This window comes from Urocampus carinirostris, chromosome 13, assembly GCF_059441175.1.
Source record: "Urocampus carinirostris isolate Australia breed hairy pipefish chromosome 13, RoL_Ucar_1.0, whole genome shotgun sequence".
Classification (NCBI taxonomy): domain Eukaryota; kingdom Metazoa; phylum Chordata; class Actinopteri; order Syngnathiformes; family Syngnathidae; genus Urocampus; species Urocampus carinirostris.
In genome coordinates this window covers 33758463-33775006 of record NC_142361.1, presented here as the reverse complement: position 1 = coordinate 33775006, position 16544 = coordinate 33758463, and the positions used below count along the sequence as shown (strand labels likewise).

The window sequence follows — 16544 nt, the reverse complement described above, 5'->3', positions numbered from 1 at the left end:
GAATTTTTTGTGGATCTGAAAAATACGTGCGGAAATATTTTTGAGACAATTGGTGTTGGTTACATATGTGGTAATATGGTAATATGTAGCTTACATTTTCAGTTGCAGGAAGTTCTCCCCATTACAATTTACCAATGGGATAGGCTACCATCATTTTTTGCATGGTCCATCATAAATGTCCATTATTGATGCGTAATCCTTACAATAACACACAGCGCCCTGCAGGTGGAGCATGCACCTGTTCTCTAGGGCCGCGACCCGTAGGGGGCGATGACTCTTCAAAGAACAATGCCATACAAACTAATGCCAGCTGAGGAAGAAATGGAACGGCAAAGCAAAACCACCAGAGAGCAACGTCGGCCTCATTTTTAAGCAGACTGGTTGCAAAAGTTGGCTACAATTTCAAGCACTTGCAAGCGCTTCACCCAAATTTCAAGCACCTCTAAATCCCTAAAAACACAACATTAAAATTCAAGCATTTTTACTGTTGCGCGGCACTTGAGTCTGCTCCGTTGGCGCCAACAGCCTCGGACGCTGATTGGTTGCTTCCTCTTTTTTAAAACCCCGCCTTCCTGTCACCATTTGTCGGATCGTCTGCGAACCTACGCTACACGCTAGGCAAGCTTTTGTGACTCCTGACTCTATCCTGTCCTGTTTTCCGTCTGATTCCCGTTGCCGACCTCTTTTCCGGACCCGTTTACGTTTTTGCTCCTCCGTCCCGGCTATGGACCTGTTTTTTATCGCTCTCGACACTCCCTTCGCTGAACATGGAAGTGTCACTACCGCGTTCCCAGCTATTTGCTACCCGTGACTGACGATCATCGGACCGTGGGTGCAAGTCCTTTCCTCCTTCTAAATAAAGCTGAGTAAACGAACGCAATTGTGACCCGTCTCCGTTCCTGGTCCGTGACAGTGAGAACCCTGAGAGCACGTATATTTACTTCTTAAACGGCCTCTCATACTTCTTCTCTGATGCATGCAAACACACAAAGAACAAGACAGCGCTTAAAATCACAAACTTAATTTGAAACACGTGCAAAAAACGCAATACTCACGCTGCAGCTTCCTACATGAGTTGTCGGTATGTATGTGTCGACGAGGAAGGTACGGGGAAGGTCGGGGAAGCGGAATAGATGAAACGTCATGAGTCTGGAGGGGATACCAGTGGGGCTTGTCATCCAGCAGTGCCGTCTCCAACTCGATGAGGATCTGCCAAGTCCAAGGTTTTATAGTCAATACTTAACTACATAGTGCATGCATGGGTGTGTTAGTATCACTTCTCCCATAAAGATGCTGTCTTCCTCTGGTGACCTGGGCTGGTCCCACACAGTCAGCTCCAGCATGTGGTTGCGGAAGTCCCTGCGATGGATGTGAGTGTAGAGGAACGTTTGATTCCACTTGGGTTCGCAGGTTTTCTTCACTGCTTTCGTCCTGCGTTTACTCTTGTCGCTAATGCAGAGGAAATGGATCAAAAATGTTGCATGTTTTTGTTAAGGATGATAAGGAGCAAGTTATGTAAGTGAAAGCAAGGACTTGAGAAAATCAATATTATTAAAGATTATAGTCAAGAAAAAAACACATTTAGGGGGCCTATAAAAATGTCAACTGAAAACAGAACTATTTGTTTAGTATGCTTTGAGGAGACTCTAGATGTTGAAAACCAGTGGAGGTGCTAACCACATGGTGTGTGTATGTTGTGTCGCTCATTGCAGCAGTCTCCAGCGCTATGCTAACGTAACTGAAATAAAAGCCTCATCATCCAGTTCAGCCTGAATGTGGATCCTTGCTGGGACCGGTTCACCGCAGTCAATGTTCCCTGTAATTTTCCACGGGTCTGAGCGTTCACACAAAGCCGGTGAGCAACGCTTGAAACAACAGTGAGCAACAGCAATCCCAAGTGTGGCAACTAAATCATTATCAAACAATTCCATAACTTGACATCAAGTTACATTTTGCTGAGTTTCCGGCAATGCAAAATGATTTTTCTCTTTTGAATGAATTGACTCGTGTACTATTGCAAAGGTTTTACGGCCTACAAACGTCGTTTGTTCTTACAATTCTTTCACAAGATATCCATTTATTTTTATTTCCTGATATATTTTCTCGCATGATATTAACATTTTTGTGGGCTTATTTAGTCGGTTGCAAGATACAGAACTGCACTTAATGGCATTGTTTAGTGGAAGTACAATGTTGGCAACAAGATTCACTTGATATCATTGGAAATTACTTGAATGCAACACACTTTTTCTTCTTTTGTCCGTGTTTTTTCTACTTTTTTAAAAATTCCTTTAAAAAAAAAACAATCTAATTTTGTTAATTTTTTTCCGAACTGTTACTTTTTTCTTTTTATTCTCTATTTGATTTTTTTCCCTTTGTTTCTTTCTTTACTTTTTTCTGGCTTTTTTCTAAATTTTTCCTTCTTTTTTTCCCTTCGTTTTGTTTTTTTCTCAGCTTTTCACTACTTTTTCATTTTGTTATTTTTTCTTTTTTGTTCTATTCCCCCTTCCTTTAAGTCATTTTGTGCATAATTTTACATAGTATTTGGTCATGTTGGGATTAAAGAAGCAAAAACAACGTGAAGAGCCGTTTAGGACCCGAAAGAGCCGGTTCCTTTTAGTGAGCCGAGCCGAAGAAGCCGGTTCTCGACAAACTCTACTAACTTTACTCAACTTCGTTCTACTTCGACTCGACTTCAAAATACCGCATTTCGGACACAACGCCAGGGGAACCCGTGTATTTTGACCTTCATGCACTGTAACTTTGACTTAAGTCGCTTCTTAATTAGTAATTCTGAGCCCTGTTTTTTTTCTAATTTTTTTAATCCTTTTCAAAAATCTCATTGTGTTTATTTTTTCCTAGCTGTTACTTTTTATCTTTTTGTTCTCTATTTACTTTTTTTCCCTTTGTTTATTTCTTTTCTTTTTTTCTGGCTTTTTCTGAATTTTTCCTTCTTTTTTCTCTTCCTTTTGTTTCTTTTTTTTCTCAGCTTTTCACTACTTTCTCTTTTTGGATCGTTTTTCTCTTTTTTGTTCTATTTCCCTTTCCTTTAAGTCATATTTTGCATAATTTTACATAATATTTGGTCATATAGGCCTGAAAGAAGCAAAAACAACCTGAAGAGCCGTTTAGGACCCGAAAGAGCCGGTTCCTTTTAGTGAGCCGAGCCGAAGAAGCCGGTTCTCGACAAACTCTACTAACTTTACTCAACTTCATTCTACTTCGACTCGACTTCAAAATACCGCATTTCGGACACAACGCCAGGGGAACCCGTGTATTTTGACCTTCATGCACTGTAACTTTGACTTAAGTCGCTTCTTAATTAGTAATTCTGAGCCCTCATTTTTATGCACTGGCTCGATTTTCTTGTGCGCTGAGAATGTGCGAGCAGTGCGCAATTGCGCACGCGCGCAGCTTAGAGGGAACACTGACAGCAGTTACATAAAGGACTTCATCACAAAACAAAAATTTTCTGAGACAGTACTTTAAAATCTCAAGTACTCCTTAAAGTGCCCTATAGTATGAAAAACAAGATACCTTCGATCAGGAAGAAAGTACATTTTGACATATGGGCTCCTGGGTCGTCCATCGGGTCGGAGAGGGAGCTCCATCGCCTGCAGCACGTTGACTATTAGCTGGTGACCTGCTTTGTCGTACCACAGCTTTACCTGCAGGACACGTGCACCCAACGCACACAACACGCACAATACAAACAAACAAACGTGCACGCTCGAGATACTTCTCAGCTAAGAGCAAAATAAAAGTGCATAAACACTCACAGAAAGTTTTCCTGGCATGAGCTGGGGAGCATCTAGAATCAATCGAGGACTGGTGGGGGATAAAAGATTTATAGATGGTCTCTCCATCTTCTGTGACTCAAAGGAACTTGAACCTGCTATGATGTAAAAAAAAGGGGAAAACGATTTGCACGGTTTATTTTGCGGTACTTTGTATTTAACTAACATGAATTTTGTGGACAATGTTAGCTTCGATGGTGTAATTTATCTGTATATGTTCATATACGTATTTCAGTTCCGTATTAGCTAGGTTATAGTTACTTTCGACATTGTTATCTTCGATTTGTGCTGAATTTTTCTTATAAACAATACATCCATTTCTCACTCATGCTATGAGGCTCTTTAACTCCACCCAGGGGAGTTAAAGCCCACATTTAACCTCACCCCCACATTTGCACATTACTCTATTTTTATATCAGTGTGTATTTTCTGTAGCACTATTTAAATACTTTATCAACACACTATATTGGGTATTTTTGTATTCTATATCTTTTATTTTATTTTTTTATTTTTTAACACAAGGATACTGCTGGAAGTGTGAATTTCCCTAGGAGGATGAATAAATTATCTATCTATTTATCCATCTAACTATCCCTCTGTTATTCATTATCAGCACCGCTTATCCTCAGTAGGGTCGCGGGGGTGCTGGAGCCCATCCCAGCCATCTTCAGGCAGTGGGCAGGGGACACCCTGAACTGGTTGACAGCCAATCGCAGGGCACACCGAGACAGACAACTCACTCGCTCATTCACCCATAGGGACAATTTGGACCGGCCAATTAACCTTGCCCAGGGAAACCCATGCAAGCACGGGAGAATATGCAAACTCCACAGGGAGGCTGTGGTAGCTGGACTTGAACCCTGAACCGCTAACCACCCAGCTGCCGTGACGTCCATAAACAATACAAAGTGTCATGATTGCCGATGTGATTCATCTGTGCCCGCTCATTTGGCGCCAACCGCTGCGGGTTCTGATTGGCTCCCTGTCTCTATTCAAACCCAGTCGTGTCCCTCTTCTGTTGTCAGTCTGTCTGTAAACCTCTGTTTATACAAGGCAAGCTTTTTTGACCCTGACTCCCGCCTGTTCCATTTTTGCTCCCGTTTGTCTCCAGCAACGACCTGTTTTGATCCCGAACACGTCTGCTCTCCCGTCCCGGCTTACGACCCGTTTCTGACCCCGACCACGCTTTTGGTCTCCTGTCCCGGCTACCGCCCTTTTTTTCCGCCCCTGACACCGCCATCGCCCGCTACGGAAGATCCATTTCCGTATTCGTATCACATTTCGATTGCGAGAACGACTTGCTTCCCGCGGATCGGGGGCGCTGCCCTTCCTCTTTCTATCTCCATAAACTTGTGAAAAGCGTTACGCGATTGGGTCTACCCTTTGTTCTGGACGTGACAACAAAGTGTATGTGATATCAATGGCCAATATTTGACACATTAGCCCTTTTCTGTGTTTTTGCTAATCTTATTTCTACTTGATCTAAATTTTAAATTCGAAACTGCTTCATTTGGCCATCTTTTATAGAGCTAAATTCTAGAACAGGGGGGCAAACATTTGACAAAAATAATAAATGACAAAAACTGGAGAATTAAGTCTTTTTTGGGGTCCACTGCCACCGGTCGTGATACTTTTTAGCATAGCAACATTTTTAATAAATAAACATGCACTTTTACAGGTATATGTTATACAGTATATAGTTTTCTCTATCTATAAATAGATCATTTTGTCACAGACCAGGAACGGAGACGGGACCCAAATGCGTTCGTTTTACTCAATTTTTATTAAGAAGGAGATAGTATGCATTGAAAAACTAGCTAGGTAAGACTTATTTTCATTATATTTGAAAAGTATATAAAATAAAAGGCAAAAATAGCAAGTCACGAAAAATGTAGCCTGTTTTTTGAATGTTGGGGACAGTAGTACTTTTTATTCACGTTTTATACATATTATGACTATATTTTGAACGTTTTTGCTTGGTGGGTAGAATGAACGTGGCCAAAATCAATTGCGTATATCAATGTAAAAAGAATAAGTGCATATTTAAAGCCTTTGGTGTCAGGACCAGAACGGAGACAGGACCCACTTGCGTACACTTCTCTTAGTTTTATTTGGAAGAAGGGAAAGGATTGTACACACGATCCGGTGATCGCTGGTCGAGGGGAGCAGGTTGCCCTGGACGTGGAAGTGGGATTTCGTGGCGATCGATGGCGGTGTCGGGAGCGGAATAAACAGGTCAGTAGCCGGGACAGGGGAGCAGAAAATATGGTCGAGATCAGAAAATGGGTGGAAGCCGGGAAACAGACGGGAGCCAAAACAGGAGTGAGTCAGGGTTGAAAAGCTTGCCTAGCATTAACTGAGGTTTGCAGACGGACTGACAACAGGTGACAGAAAGACGGGGGTTTACATAGTGACGGGGAGCCAATCAGAGTCCGAGGCAGTTGGCGCCAAAGGGCACAGGTGCCTCGTATCAGTAATCATGACATTTGACATAGAAAATTGACTTTACAGTTGTTTGGTTTTAAAACGCAGGCCCTGTTTAAAAATTACATTTGACATCTATAGCATTAAAGTCAGTGGATGATTTGGTTTATAGGGCTGGAATTTACAATTGTAAACATTCAGTCGACATGCTGTAATTTTAGTCAAGAGCCTGCTAGAAGGCCAATTATTTGTTATTGCTGTTTTTAATACCGCTGTACCAGATTTTATAGCAACGCTGTAAAGTCGTGGATGCCTCCGCCTACAGTTCATGTCTCGATTATTGCGCATACACACTCCACTCACTTCTGTTGCACAAAATTGGACAACTGTCCTTTAAAGATGTAATAATTGCTTTTTTTTAATAAATGGTAAAAACAAAAAGGAAAAGGAGCTTGATAATGATAATTTTATTCACTTTTTAGGACTGGACACCAACAAAAGAGATTGCATAGGATGCCAGTTCGTTATTTTGACGAATATACCACAATGTATGTCATTGACTATGATTACTATTATTGTTGACTATGACTATTGTGCACTGTTTACATCATTGTCACTATCAGCCAATTATGTTGCTTTTGTAACTGTCCATCCAGCCATTATCTGCGCCGCTTATCCTCAGTAGGGTCGCGGGGGTGCTGGAGCCCATCCCAACTATCTTCGGGCAATGGGCAGAGGACACCCTGAAATGGTTGCCAGCCAGTCACAGGGCACACAGAGACAAAGACCATTCACTCGCTCATTCACACCTAGGGACCGGCCATTAACCTGAAATGCATGGCCTCCTGTCACCCAATGTCAGTCCATCTGCGAACCTCAGCTCCCGCTAGGCAAGCCTTTTCGACCCTGATTCCTGTGTGATGGTCCGAGCCCTTTTCTGAACTCGATTATGCTTTTTGCTCCCCCGTCCCGGCCATCGATCTGCTTTTCCCCGCTCTCGAAACTGCCTTCGCTCGCCACGGAAGTGCCACTTCCGCGTTCCGAGCAATCTGCTACCTGTGACCGGCGATCACCGGATCGTGGGTGCAAGCCTTTTCCTCCTCAATAAAACTGAGAGAAACAAACGGAAAAGTGGGTCCTTTCTCCGTTTCTGGTCTCTGACACCATAGTGCCCGGAGGAAAACTATGCAAGCACGGGGGGAACATGCAAACCCCACACAGGAAGGGTGGATCTCATGACCTCAGAACTGTGCCGCACACACGCTAATGTAACCTAGGTGATTTAATAAAAAGAAAACCTCAGGGGACGGTTTTTAGACCAGGTTGGAATTTATTACGTGAAATTCAGATCTGTTTCTGTTCCGCTTGAAAGTTAAAAATCCAAGGATGTTTTCTCCCCTCATTTTTAATGTACAGATATTTGCATTTCCATTGAGTCTGTGCTTTTATTGGATGGGCGACTTCTGTATTTGGATGAAGTAGCTTGTAAAAAACGGATCCTGTGTTATATCACGTCTATTTGTGATAAATACACTGTGACTGTTCATGCGTCATAAGTGCATTAGAATAAATCAGGCTGTGAATGGACAGAGGACCAAACAAAAAATAAGAAATAAAATGCTAGTTGGACTAAAAAGACTACAGTTTATAGAACCCCACTCGATTCTATCAGAGGACCAAAGATATAATACGAATAGGTTCTGGATCAGATGGTGTAATAATAGTCTGTAGTTTGGTCTGTGCCGCCCTTTGAGACTCCTTGTGATTAAGGGCTAGGGCTAAGGTTTTGAGACCACTTGTGATTAAGGGCTAGGGTTAGGGGTTAGGGTTAGGGTTACAACATGATTTGTCTTGACTTAATACTTTGAATGAAAGAATACAATATACTGAAACCTACTCGATTCTAATGGAGGGTGGGATGTGTCTGGGATTCTCGGGATGTCTCTGAAAAAGAAAAAGGCAGATTGTTTGAGTGTTTTTACAGGTTTACGACACGCCAGCTTGAATGCAGTCAATTTTGTCGATTTGCCAAAGCTAAGGCGAACATAATGCCAGATACAGAAATACGGTATTCTTCAAAATTTGCTTGAATATCACCATAGAATGGGAACGTAGTTTAATAGCATCTAAAATCATAGATAGAAAGATAAAGAGATAAAAGATAGATGGATAGAGATGGATGGATAGATGGATAGATGTCTAGATAGATGAATAGATGGATAGATGTCTAGATAGATGGATAGATGTCTAGGTGGGTAAATAGATGTCTAGATAGATGTCTAGATAGGTAAATAGATGTCTAGATACATGTCTACCGAGATGTCTAGATAGATAGGTAGATGTCTAGATAGATAGATGTCAAGATAGATAGGTAGATGTCTAGATAGATAGATGTCAAGATAGATAGATAGATAGATGTCTAGATAGATAGATAGATAGATGTCTAGATAGATGCCTAGATAGGTGTCTAGATAGATAGATAGATAGATAGATAGATAGATAGATAGATAGATAGATAGATAGATAGATAGATAGATAGATAGATAGATAGATAGATAGATAGATAGATAGATAGATAGATAGATAGATAGATAGATAGATAGATAGATAGATAGATAGATAGATAGATAGATAGATAGATAGATGTCTGTATAGATAGATGTCTGTATAGATAGATAGATAGATAGATAGATAGATAGATAGATAGATAGATAGATAGATAGATAGATAGATAGATAGATAGATAGATAGATAGATAGATAGATAGATAGATACATGTCTGTATAGATAGATGTCTGTATAGATAGATGTCTGTATAGATAGATGTCTGGATAGATAGATATCTAGATGTCTGGAGAGATAGATAGATAGATAGATAGATAGATAGATAGATAGATAGATAGATAGATAGATAGATAGATAGATAGATAGATAGATAGATAGATAGATAGATAGATAGATAGATAGATAGATAGATAGATAGATAGATAGGTAGATGTCTAGATAGATAGATAGATAGATAGATAGATAGATAGATAGATTGAGACAGAGATAGATAGATAGATAGATAGATAGATAGATAGATAGATAGATAGATAGATAGATAGATAGATAGATAGATAGATTGAGACAGAGATAGATAGATGGATGATAGATAGATAGAGACAGAGATAGATAGATGGATGATAGATCACTAAAGAGACAGAAATAGATGGATGGATAAATAGATAGAGAGATGGATCGATAGATGTTTTTTTCTGAATATGTTAATGCAGATATTTCTTCACAAGTCAAATATTGTTAGAATATTAAATTATTTAGGTATTAAAAGACATTCAACATACCCAATAGGCCGAGATACAACTAGCTCGACTTGGGGCTCTGCTTGCGATTCCAGAATAATGTTATAAACTTCTTTCATGGTGGCTCCTGGTAACAGTTTGCCGTTCCACTGCAAAACTTCATCCCCTGAAATGAGATGTCGTGAGAAAGCTGTTGTTAAAACTGTCAAAGTCATTTTAGAAATTAAATTGAACTGCTAGTCGCATCCTTGAACCAATTTTCAGTCTACTTACAGTACATTAGAATTAGTGTCCTGATCCTACATTGCTACTATACATTTCTCTAATATCAGCCAAAAACACAATACAGTACCACACCTTAGTCATCAACCTAGCCCAGACAATTATTGGCTGCTCTCTGCCCAGTGTGGAGGACATTGTGATATTGCAGCAGTGTGATGTTCAGTATATTTCTATTAACGAAAAGAAAACAAAGTCCTTTCTAAATTTAGCTCCTGCTCGTCCAATTAACATTGCATGCATCTCACATAAAGAGATCTTAAAACAAGCTTGAATTAGAAGGTGATAGCTTATCTGGGTATTTGACATGGACATCCCAAAATTGTTTACTAGGATTAATAATAGGAAGCAGAGGAACCAGAATCGTCTAATTTTGAATGAAGTTCTTCCCAATTTGGATTTGGACCTAAAATAACCTGCTCTACATACTCAATAGGTTTTAGTTTTCTTATATTTGTATATGGTTTCCTTGGCGCCCAATTGGCCTCGCCTGTGTGGCGCCAGCTGCAGACTTGTTGACGGATTGGCTCCCTGTCCTTTGGTCGGTCCGACTGCGAATCTCTGTTTTTACACGGCAAGCCTTTTTTCGCCTATCCCGTGTTTTTGCTCCTGCTACAATCGGTTTGATCCCGACCACGTCTGCTCTCCTGTCCCGAATTATGACCTGTTTTGATCTCAACCGCGTCTGTTCTGCCGCCCCAAATAACGATCCGTTTTTTGATCTCGACCACGTCTACTCTCCTCTCCTGGCTTTCGACTTGTTTGTCAGACCGTCTGCGAACCTATGCTTTCAGCTAGGCAAGCTTTTGTACTCTCCGACACTATCCTGCCCTGTTTCCTGCCTGATACCTGTTGCTGACCACTTTTCTGGACCTGTTTCTGTTTTTGCTCCTCCGTCCCGGCCATCGACCTGTTTTTGCACTGTTTCCTGCCCGAAACCTGTTGCCGACCTCTTTTCTGGACCCGTTTCTGTCTTTGCTCCTCCACCCCGGCCATCGACTGTTTTTCTCTATGCCAACGACTACCCTCGCTCGACACGGAAGTGCCACTTCTGCGTTCCTGCTATCTGCTACCTGTGACCGACCATCATCGGATCGTGGATGCAAGTACTGTTCTCTTTCTTAATGAAAACTAAGTAAAACCAACGCTATTAGGTCCCGTCTCTGTTCCTGGTCCGTGACACTTCTGTATTCTGCTTTTAATTTAGTGTCAGGAAACAGACCGGGAAGCAGGAAGTCGGAACTCATATGCGTAGACGATCTGACTCTTTAATTATGAAAGAAAAGTTGTCCAACACACAAATGGACCAAAAACAAAACAGGTTCAAAGGCAATCAAAATTACAAACTAGGTATTACTCGGATCAAACGGGCATGAATAGGTCTTCAACAAGGTAAAGCAATGGTCTGGCAACGGGCAGTCCCAAAAGGAGCGTTTAAGTACTCCAAAAGCAATCAGTCCAATGCGTCTCAGCCGGTGTCAAGGGGGGGGCAGCTGGGCGCCATGACAACCGTGCAGGACATGACGTTTACTCAAATGACTAGCTGCAAAAATACACATTATTATACAGTAGAGTGCTACTTGTTGGTGTTTTTTTTGGGCTTAGTGTAATCTATAACCTGGAGCTGGAAATCACAGGAAGTTTAGAAATTCCACTGCAATTGTAAATAAATAAATACATGTAATCAATCAATTAACCAGTGTTTTACATGAATGGTATGTCCCAAACTAATAATTATTGGTTCCTCTCTATTTTTGAGAATTCCTCAATTTTACCAGACCTGCTCTCAGGTGTCCGACCACATCAGCCAGGCTGCCTTTCTTGACCTTGGTGATGAAGGCACCCAATCTTCCCGACTCGGTTATTCTACCCCCGACCACCTACAGTACGGGAAGAGAGCGAGAGAGGAAAGTCAAATACTTGCAGCCATTAATTTGTTGAACTATTGTTTTCAAGTGTCATAGTCGCCCTAACCGGACCTTTAATCCCAACAGAGACCCAGCTTCTTTGGACAGGGCTGTGCTTCTCTTACTCAAGGTGATCCTGCCAATCAGATGATCACCCTCCTTGGATGGTTGCCAGGTTACGGGATGCTACAGTAAGAAAGACATATTAGTGAATTCATTTTGAACCCTGGGGTGGCATTTCCAAACTTGTTCCTTTCAATGTTTCACAACGTTCATATAAACGACGATAAAAACAGTTCTATTCAATTTTAAAATCGACTATCTATCTATCTATCTATCTATCTATCTATCTATCTATCTATCTATCTATCTATCTATCTATCTATCTATCTATCTATCTATCTATCTATCTATCTATCTATCTATCTATCTATCTATCTATCTATCTATCTATCTATCTATCTATCTATCTATCTATCTATCTATCTATCTATCTATCTATCTATCTATCTATCTATCTATCTGCCTTGGTCATATCCCTCAAGAGGGGTGACCGACAGCAAGACAAACACATACAATAACAAATAAAATAAAAGGGAAAAAATAGCCAAAAACCACACATAAATTTTGTGGGACCATGGCCAACCCAAATGCCCAAACACCCAAACAAGTTAGGCACCTCGGCACCTAAGTTGTCCATGCTTTCGTCCCTCCAGATGAAACGGGACACAAGAAACCGGCCATGTCACTCGGGTCAGGGTGATACAACACACTCTTCTGTTCAACAGCAGGGCCGGACAGCTTTCACTGGTTTACCCCTGCTGCATCATACAGGTGCCCTGCCCATCTCTTAGAACGCGCCCAAACATCCCACTATCCTTTTACAACAATTTACAAATTTGTAAAATACTGTAATGTGTTCTTGGTGTTCGAAAGTGTATTCGAAAATAATTATAAAATACATATATTTCCTAAATTATGTCACAAGAAATGAGCGAGCTATTTGATATACATGCAGTGCATCATTTTGCTGCTGTCTTTTGTGGGAATAAGATTGAGTCGGATGGAGAAATACTTACATGCCACACGGTGGGATCATGAGGATAACATTCCCAGTCCCCTGAAAGCAGAAAATACAATTTAATCAAGTGAAGTTGAGTAATAATTGTACACTCAATAGTCAACCGGGGATAACCGATCACGTCCACAACCTTGCATTTCAATTTCGGTGTGTCAGAATGGCCCGCATCCTTCATTTTAAGCAGAAAAGAAAAAAATAATAATGAAAAAACAGCCATGACACAAAAGTACTTCATCGGTCCCTGCACTCAACAAAAGTGGACTAGGGCTAAGAAATCACAGCCAAAATGGTGCAGTTTATTTTAGTCGGGCCACAAAGGCACGCTTTGGTGGCCTGAACCCCCCCAAAAAATTGGTCACAGCAATATTTGTTTGGGGATAATGGATCGCGGCCACAACCCTGCATTTCACTTTAAGTAGGCCAGGATCGCTCAGCTCCCAGCAAAAGTGCCTTCTGTTGTCCCTGCTTGCAGCATCATGGTATTGGGAATAATGGATCACAGCCACACAAGTGTAGTTTAAACTTAATTGGAAATCAAAGGCAAAAAAGAGCCGTGAAACCCGAAAAAAGCAGGCTCTGCTGGTCCTCTCTCTGAGCAGAATGCGATCAGAGATAATAGATCATGGGTACACGAGAACTGTTCACTTTTTGGCAGACAGAGCGGGAGTAAAAGCCACTTGGTCTGACTCAAATGTGCTTTCGTGGTCTCTGCTCACATCAATAGGGGATAATGGATTGCGGACTATATTTCGACCCGCGATGCATTGAAGTTACAAAGCACGAAGTACGAGGGATTACACCGGTACTTAAGGTTTGATGCAGACCTGCAGAGTCCGGGTCCCGTTGAAAGTAATCCGAGGAAAAAAGTGTATATTTCCAAAGGTAAGGGTGGGAAAAATATACAGTATATCCACTGACTTTACACATTCGGACACAAACAAATCTTGTCCAAAATCATTTTTTATTCACATAAACATCATAAGGTAAAATCTGACCCCAAATCTACACAAAACCTTATTTTGAAATGATCTGTTGTTATTCATAAAATCGACATTTTGCAAGATTCATTAAGTCATTTCTTAAATCTGGATTGACCAAAAACATCTGCCGGATGGCATTTGATACCTTGACTAAAATTTACTTAGAGATACAAGCAATATTTTCAAAGAAAAATGTGGTTTTTTTTGTATACAGGAACATATAAATTTCAGGTTTTAGAAGCAGCGGTCAATCATAGCTAACTATTAGCTAGAAAGCTAATTACTTAGCTCATGACATTTCATTGAACATGAAACGAAAACAGTTTTATTTTGCTACTTTGTTTTCTTATTCTATTATTATTTATTTCGAAACAACAGTTAAAAAAAGGGTTAACTTTTAACAATGCATATACATTAATGATACTACTGTCCTATTAGCCACTACTATACTACTACTACTACTACTACTATACCCAGGCTCCTTCCAATGTCATAGCAGGTGAGCATATTACAGATATATTTGGGAAAAACAAACTATATATTATCCATCCATTATCTGCACCGCTTATCCTCAGTAGGGTCGCGGGTGTGCTAGAGCCCATCTCAGCTGTCCTCAGGCAGTGGGCAGGGGTTGTTGTAGAAAGTAGAACATAACTAATGATAAGGGAAGTTTAACCGGGAATTAACTTGAACAAATAGTTTTGGAGCTGACAATAACCTATTGTATGTAGACACCTGGCGGAAGTCATGGCAGGATGTCATTGCAGGAAGTCACAAGCTGTTGTGCTGAGCAAGCCGGGCCGGGAAAAAAAATCATAGTTTGTTTTGAACAAACTATAAATGCCAACATAAAAAGAGAATAGAGAAACATTGCTCGAACGTTGCTTGAATCAACGTTGCATGCTCGAATGCAATAAAGAGCGTTCCCTTTTTGCCATATCTCCTCTCTGCGTATATTTTGGGGCGACACCAAAAGGGACACCCTGAACTGGTTGCCAGCCAGTCGCAGGGAACACAGGGACAGACAACTCACTCGCTCATTCACACCTAGAGACAATTTGGACCGGCCAATTAACCTGCATAATTTGGAATGTGGGAGAAGATTCAGACTCCACACCGGGAGGCTGCGGTTGCTGGACTCAAACCCTGAGCCTCTGCACCGTGGGGCTGCCCACTAGCCACCCAGCAGCCGTGCCACCCCCATATATTACCCAATAAAAGGCAATATAAAGACGAATTGATCTGTTGCTCTGTCGGAAAGCAGTAAACATCAAATAAAACCCAATATAAAGTCATATACAGTGTAGTTAAAGACAGACTATCCCGTTTTATACGTTGTGGTGCTCGAATGTTCAAATCATGGGAAAATGATTGTTGTTTATTGCAGTGATATTATGTAATCTCACCATAAACTAAATTCTCCGTTTCATAACTCAAACATGAACGTCGGACTGTTATGTATGTTTGCGATCCGGGAAAAAAAATAGAAGGTTGCCAAGAAGAATCAGGACGGATTTCATTGAATATCCTGACAATGACGTGTTGCGATGCATTCAGGCTCTTTTCAAAAATTGGTTGCTGACGGTGTGAAAGAGGATGTTTTTACATATCGGGAGCAGGATTCTACATAAAAGACTGACAGCATATTCGAGTGAGCGGGAGTGTTTCCGGTGCCATCTCTTAAAAAAAAAAAGTCAAATGATTTAAAAGCCTGCGTGCCTCTCGGCTGCCAGCAACCACATCTCATAATTGATCCTGTCTTTGTCTCAAGCTAAAAAAAGAACTACTGTCTTGCTGCCGTGCTGGAGTGTATACACTAAAACCTGCTCCGACAAAAGGGATCATTGTAAAGCCCCACTTGCTCGATGTTAGAATATTGAGTGTCGTAATGAACCGCATAGTTGAATATTGTAATACTGACGTTATTGGGATAGTTACCTAAAGGAACGGCATTGTATTATCAAATTAGACAATTTCCAGCGGCAATTGTAAGGGTTGTGATTGATCTGGCAGATGTTGGTAGAGAACCGGTAGCGCTGAGTTGTTAGCATTATGAGTTAGCATAAAGTTTTTAACTCTGATTTGTAATTTTTCACTTGATTCTGTGGGGGGGACTGTAAATATGAAGTCGATAAAATAATGCCATTACCAACATTTTTTAGCATGAAGAAGTTCACATTTAGGGCAGCATGGCGGCGCAGTGCTTAGCGCATGTGCGGCACAGTTCATGTCTTGGGAACCTCCTGCGTGGGTTCAAATCCAGCTCCAGACTTCCTGTGCGGAGTTTGTATGTTCTCCCCGTGCTTGTGTGGGTTTCCTCCGGGCACTCCGGTTTCCTCCCACATTCCAAAAACATGCATTTCAGGTGAATTGTCCGGTGCAAATTGTCCCTAGGTGTGAATGAGAGAGTGAGTTGTCTGTCTCCGTGTGCCCTGCGATTGGCTGGCGATCAGTTCAGGGTGTCCCCTGCCCACTGCCCGATGATTGCTGGGATGGGCTCCAGCACCCCCGCGACCCTACTGAGGATAAGCGGTGTAGCTAATGAGATGAGATGAGATGAGAAGTTCACATTTAGCCGTTAGCATCACTTTTTAGCATGTACCCATTAGCATAACTCATTAACATGAGGCCATTAGCATAATTTGTAAACATGAAGTCGATAAAATATTGCCATTACCAATTTTTTTTAGAATGAAGTAGTTAGCATTTAGCTGTTAGCATCACTTTTTAGCATGTATCCATTAGCATAACTCATTAACATGAGTCCATTAGCA

The 16544-nt window shown here is 41.1% G+C and overlaps 1 protein-coding gene across 2 annotated transcripts in view; it reads right to left on the bottom strand.

Annotated features, from left to right (window-relative positions):
- Positions 1–16544, bottom strand: part of rims1a (regulating synaptic membrane exocytosis 1a) — a 135915-nt gene that overhangs the window by 53519 nt on the left and 65852 nt on the right. For both annotated transcript variants that reach the window (XM_088351707.1, XM_088351706.1), the window contains exons 7-15: positions 12789–12829; positions 11782–11895; positions 11583–11682; positions 9566–9689; positions 8119–8165; positions 3780–3895; positions 3538–3668; positions 1278–1449; positions 1056–1209 (exon numbers count right to left, since the gene is read on the bottom strand). In XM_088351707.1, coding sequence (XP_088207833.1) covers positions 1056–1209; positions 1278–1449; positions 3538–3668; positions 3780–3895; positions 8119–8165; positions 9566–9689; positions 11583–11682; positions 11782–11895; positions 12789–12829 — 999 coding nt within the window. The remainder of the gene's footprint in view (positions 1–1055; positions 1210–1277; positions 1450–3537; positions 3669–3779; positions 3896–8118; positions 8166–9565; positions 9690–11582; positions 11683–11781; positions 11896–12788; positions 12830–16544) is intronic.